Source organism: Uloborus diversus, chromosome 5 (genome assembly GCF_026930045.1).
Source record: "Uloborus diversus isolate 005 chromosome 5, Udiv.v.3.1, whole genome shotgun sequence".
NCBI classification, from domain to species: domain Eukaryota; kingdom Metazoa; phylum Arthropoda; class Arachnida; order Araneae; family Uloboridae; genus Uloborus; species Uloborus diversus.
Genome location: NC_072735.1, coordinates 178,981,201 through 178,987,200, shown reverse-complemented (window position 1 = coordinate 178,987,200; position 6,000 = coordinate 178,981,201). Strand labels below are relative to the sequence as shown.

Genomic DNA, 6,000 nt, shown 5'->3' with positions numbered 1-6,000 from the left:
ATACCGATGCAATTCCTCCAGTTATTTGCTATTTCGATTCAATGTGTAATGTCGATCTAGAAATTATTTCTCATCGTGAGAAAAACACGTTACGCTTGTGTTTTATATCTGTCACCAGAATGGAAGCTGGATGAGTCTAAAGTTACGTGAATACGTGCCACAGACATCCCTTTTCTGCGAAAAAGCTCGCAAATGTTGTTTTCGGAATAGCTGAATTCTTCCCGGAGCTGGACATTTGTTGTGCGCATAAACTTTCTCTGTTTCGTGTGAGATGATGTCTGTGGTACTAGAGCGAACATTCTTTGGGCCAATGTCATCGAGATTCCAAATCCCAGATAGCAGGGAAAGTCCCAACGCGAGTCTGGCGTAAACAATAACAGGCTCCCTCACCGAAGAAGTTAGAGATGAGACGAGCTCAGCCACGGCCCGAAGCGGGCTCGGGCTCTAGAACCGAAAATAGGTTTCGGGTTCGGGCGGGCACGGGCTCAAGCACAGATATTTAATCGCCAATCTTCATACAAATACAAAGCAAATAAACATTTTCCTACTATAAGAAAATGAAAGGAACATTTAAATCAGTTCAATCAATGTCAAATTTACCCCCCCCCCCCCCTCAAAAAAAATAAATAAACAAACGCTTATTTATAGTGTTTTTTTGCGATTACTATTGCAATATGTCATACAGAATACATTTGAAGTGGAGCATTTTAAGAAAATTTAGAAACTTCTGTCAAAGAAGAACATTTGACGTAACATTTTACATTAACAGAGAGATCATGTCAGGCTGTAGAAGGCTCTGTTTTTGATACAAGAAAGTTTCCTTCGGGCTCGGATTTTAGTCCGAGACAATATCACTCGGGCTCGGTTACAAATTTTCGGGCTCGGGCGGGCCCGGGCTCTCAAAAACGAGCCCGAACTTATCTCTAGAAGAAGTCCGTATATAAGGCAAATTATGTAGGTCAAAGAGGAGAGACATTACACTGAGCAAAGAGCTGAGAGCTACAGACGATGGACTCTCGAAGTTCACAAATATCTTGTAACATAAAATAATTGTAAAATAGCTGTAAATGCTAGATGTATTAAACGTCTCTTAGATTCTATATATTCTCTTGCTGTTTTTACGTGAGAGCTGGAAACGTTACAGTGTTTAAGATCTGAGTTACCACTCTGAGATGTTCAACTGTAAAACTTACCGAAAACCTTCTTATAAAAAAGTACCTCGCTCTATGAGCAATCCAGTGATTGATTTTAAAATGCATGACACGCAGGCTTGTCATTTCAAAATTTTCCGGGGGGGGGGAGCAAAGGGTTTGTGTGCAATACATTTGTTATGGGTTAAAAAAACAAAATAAAAACAAAAATTCCTAATTCATTATGTTTCTAAAATCTAAGGTCCCCCGGATTTTAGAAACTTATGAATCTAGGTCTTGATCGCCCAAATGACGGTCCAGATGACAAGATAAATCTCATTTAGAGTTATGTAGTCAAGTGTTCCTCAAGCACATGAAACCATTTTTGAGAGTCAATATTTTATTGAAAAAAACGATTTACAAAGTGTTCTTCACTTGCAACTTGTAGGACGATTCCTCTTACAGGTAATACAGTATGTTTCACAACCTGCATAATCTCTAGTGAATTCCAGTTGGACTTATTTAGTTTTGGGTTCACCAAGTCATTGGAGCATTTTCGAAAGCAATGTTTGACTGCACAAATACTGTAGAACCTCGTTTATCCGGCTTCCGTTTATCCGGTTTACTCGGATCAAATTTGCAGATTTAAAAAGCATTATATTTACTTAAATAATAATTTTAAATTATGGTTGCAAGAACAGAACTATAAATACGCAAACAGTCGGTTATTGTTTTGATTAAATGTATAGCTCCCGGATAGAACGTACAGTAAAGTATAGTACTAATTTAACGAACAGTATGGCGTACCTTGGAGCGTCAGTCCGACACTGCTGCAGCTGAATTATAAATGATCAAGTGTTAGCGAAAAACAGTACGATGTACTTTTGTCACAAAGTATTGTTTTTTTTTCAGTAATAAAAGATGTCTGTTTAATTAAGAACTAGAAAAGTCGCCCGTCAAGATATGACTTCTGGAAATTACTTCTACATTTGAACGAAGTCATTGCCTTGGTGGTATTTTCACAGTTGAAATTGTAACCCTAACTCCAGTGGATTAACCCTAAACTCCAGTAGATAGCGTTCATAGTTGACCATTTTTACGTTTCTTAATTATCCTAAATGACAGTTTTACCAGTGAAACAGTCCAATTACCAGACCCAGTTCAGCCCTGTCAGAAAAAAAAAAATCCCTGCATGTCAAACATTGCCAAAAATATTATTAAATTATCATGCCGTGGCGCGAGTTTCATTGGTTTCATTGTTGATAGTGATGTGGATCGGGTAAATACCCAGCGGGTAGGTAAATATTTTTTGGGTATTTACCCAAGGACTGGGTAAATACCCAAAAACTGAGTATTTTACAAAAAAAATACAAAAAGTGAAAGGGATTTTTTTTTCAAAACTCTAAATATAAAATAATTGGTAAAGCTGACACATACATATGTATTACACAGTTTATAATATTTTTTATTGAAAGACTTGATGAAATTATGAAAGAAACATGTTGTGAAACACAGAATCTTTCTTTTCAATGTCATAATTGGAGAAGTATAAGCAATTCAATGATGAACTTCAGAATTTCAAAATCACAATCTAGGTTAGTCATATCCAAAAAAAAAAGGGGGAAACATGAGGGATGTTTGGAAGAATGAACTGAGAAATTATTAAGACTGTGATGTTATTTATTTTATTGCTGTTTAAGTGATAACGTGGCAAATATAGAAAGTTTTCACATTAGTAAGCAAAAAAAAAAAAAAAAAAAAAAAAAAAAAAAAAAAAAATCAAAATATTGTTTTCTGTTGCCTTGCTTATTTGCATTTGCTCCCCGGTACTTCATGATGAAGATTTATTCAAATTATTTTTAATACACGCAATTAGTGATGTAGGGCGGGAAGATAAATATTTTTTTGGGTATTCATCCGAAGGCAGGGTAAATCCCCTAGTAATTGCGCATTTTGCAAAAAAATTTTGGGTGGTATCAAAAGGTGAGGATTTTCTTTTTAAAACATAAAACGAAAAATGAGAGATTAAAAATATAAAAATTTATGTGTTATAATTTTTTAAATTAAAGGCTTGATGACATCTTATCAAAAAAAAAAAAAAAAACTGTCAAAATTTAGAATGAACTATTCTAAAACTTAAATGGGATGTTTGCTTTTTTTTTTTTTGAAACAAGTTAAGCTTTTTACTTTTTTGTAGAATGACTTTTTATATCTGAAATTTGGCTATCAACATTGAGTAGGCATATCCAACACATTTAATGTGAATATCATATTAGATTGCTTAAGTTTTTTCACACAATAATTCTTTAAATATGTGATCAAAATACAATTTTTGGGCAAAAATTTATTGTTTTGTATATGGTTGGTTATATATACATAGTGGAATATATACAGAAAAGTATTTTAGTTGAATATAAATTTTGGAAATAAATACCCCGGTAAATACCCATTTTGGGTATTTACCCAGGTATACACCCAGGGCCGCCGTTTGGGGGGGGACACCGGACCTATAGTACCGGGGCCCGGAGCTCTGGGGGGGCCCGTAAAGTAATGAAACAGTTTTTCCAATAATAATGTTAATAATTTCTCGAAAAAAATTAAGCTTTTGTTCATGAAGCGCTAAGCTGAAATCAACCTGACCACTGGAATTTTGCAACGCAAACTTTTCTTCTCCCGCTACAAAAACTCGTTAAGTCAATTTTTCCGCGCGATCAGCGTTGCCTAGGAATCTACCTTGGCTAGCTGCACGCTGTTTGTCCACTCGGCACATGTTGATGCGACCAATGGTCGCGACATCGCGACGGGTAGGCGGATAGCGGCCTGGGAAACCACTGCTTCCAAGAACCACAAGACAATGCAAGCCAGCGTTTAGCAATGCGCTGTCGGTTACAATGCAATCCGCAAGGAGAGTCGGTTCGAAATCTCATTTTCTTGCGATTCGTGAAAGACGTAGTATTTCGAATGTGCTTTGATTTTGTTTTCACGGTAATCTACGATCTCGCTTGACGCGTGTTTTAATTTACGTGTTAGAGAAAGTTTTACTGCAGGTCTTGGTCAAAATGTCCTACAAACACAAATCAGGGGCTGAAAAGAAAAGGCTCCGAGCTGAAAAAGAAAAAAAAAGTGCTATTGGCAGGCAAGAGATTACTAATTTTTTTCAATCCTCTGCTTGTTTTTCTGTTCAACCGTTATTTTCTGGAACAACTGAACTGGAATCAAATCAACCAACTACTTCAGCGTTTAAAATAACTGAAGAAAATTCTCTGGGCTCCGAAATTAATGAAAGTAGAGGAGAAAATGTAAATCAGCTGGATTTAACTAATAATGCAAATCTGAACGATCCTGAAGTGCAACCAGTATTTTCTGAAACAACTGAACTGGAATCAAATGAACCAATTACATCAGCGATTGAAATAACTCAAGAAGATTCTCTAGGCTCCAAATTTGATGAAAATAGAAGTGAAAATATAAGTCAACTGGATTCAACTAGCAATGCAAATCTGAGTGATCCTGCAGAATGGCCGGACTTTATAAATGATACTCTTCGCTCAGAAATAATAAAAATTGGAGCTCCAAATTTTAATAAACTGTCTGCAGTTAAGTTTCCACGAGACCTAAACAAGCAACAGTTTCAAAAGAAGCTTCTATACAGCAAAAGCTCAAACCAAAGAGAAGAATTGCAGCGAGACTGGCTTGTATGGAGTTCTATGAATCAAGCACTTTACTGTTTCCCCTGCTTTTTATTTAAAAACTCCATTTCTAGTAAAGGCAATAGCAGTCTTGCGAAGAAAAGTGGTTTTTCACCAGCTCAAGTGCCTTGGAAAAAATGTTATTCTCGATTTCCCTCACATGAAGAAAGTGCAGGACATAAGAATTGCTATGTTTCGTGGAAATCTTTGGAGCAGTCTCTGGCTGGGAAGGGTATTGACAGCAACATCCAAACTCTGATAATGTGCGAGACAGAAAGATGGAAAGCAATTCTTAAAAGAATAATTGATGTTACACTTCATCTCGCTTCTCGAGGTCTCCCCTTCAGAGGAGATAATTCCCACATAGGGCATGTGAGCAACGGAAACTTTTTAGGATGTTTAGAATTGATAAGCCATTATGATGAAATAACTAGAGATCATCTGAACAAAATTAAACTTGAACAGGAACGTGGGGAAAGCAAAAAACATACGCATTATCTGTCATGGCAGAGCCAAAATGAATTTATTTCCTTATGTGGTGATCAGGTTTTGAAATTAATTCTTGCAGAACGTGAAAAGGCAATTTATTATGCTATCATAGCTGATGCAACACCAGATGTAAGTCATCAAGAACAGAATGTATTGATATTAAGGTATCTTTCTTTCTCATCAAATAAGAATTTGTTTGAAATTCAGGAGAGATTTATTGAATTTCTGAATTTCTCAAAAAAAAACGGGATTTGATATTGCTCAGGAATTGTTGAATTGCCTTAAAAAGCATGCGATTCCATTAGAGGATTGCAGGGGACAAGTATTCGACAATGGGTCGAATATGAAGGGCGCTGCGAAAGGAGTCAAGAGCCGAATTCTAAACGAAAACCCACTTGCTCTATTTTCACCTTGTGGGGCCCACTCGTTAAATTTAACTGGAGTAAATGCTGCAAAGATGTGTCCTCAAATAATGACATTCTTTGGTTCTGTGCAAGCATTATTTGTACTCTTTGCAGCCAGTCCTTCCAGATGGTCCATTCTTTTAGAAGAGATACCAATTTCTCTCATGGCATTATCAGAAACGCGCTGGAGTTCTCGCATTGACGCTGTTCGACCCATCTCCTTGCACCGTCCAGGATTATTGAAAGCTCTCGATCGTTTGTGTGATGAACTACAATTAACCGAGAAGG

The 6,000-nt window shown here is 36.6% G+C and overlaps 1 protein-coding gene across 1 annotated transcript in view; it reads right to left on the bottom strand.

Annotated features, from left to right (window-relative positions):
- The window catches only part of LOC129223307 (uncharacterized), a 37,609-nt gene extending 33,709 nt beyond the window's left edge, over positions 1-3,900 (bottom strand). Inside the window, exons 1-2 of the mRNA XM_054857873.1 lie at positions 3,864-3,900; positions 2,282-2,297 (exon numbers count right to left, since the gene is read on the bottom strand). Of these exons, the coding sequence (XP_054713848.1) occupies positions 2,282-2,297; positions 3,864-3,900 (53 nt within the window). The remainder of the gene's footprint in view (positions 1-2,281; positions 2,298-3,863) is intronic.
- Positions 3,901-6,000: the final 2,100 nt, after the last annotated feature.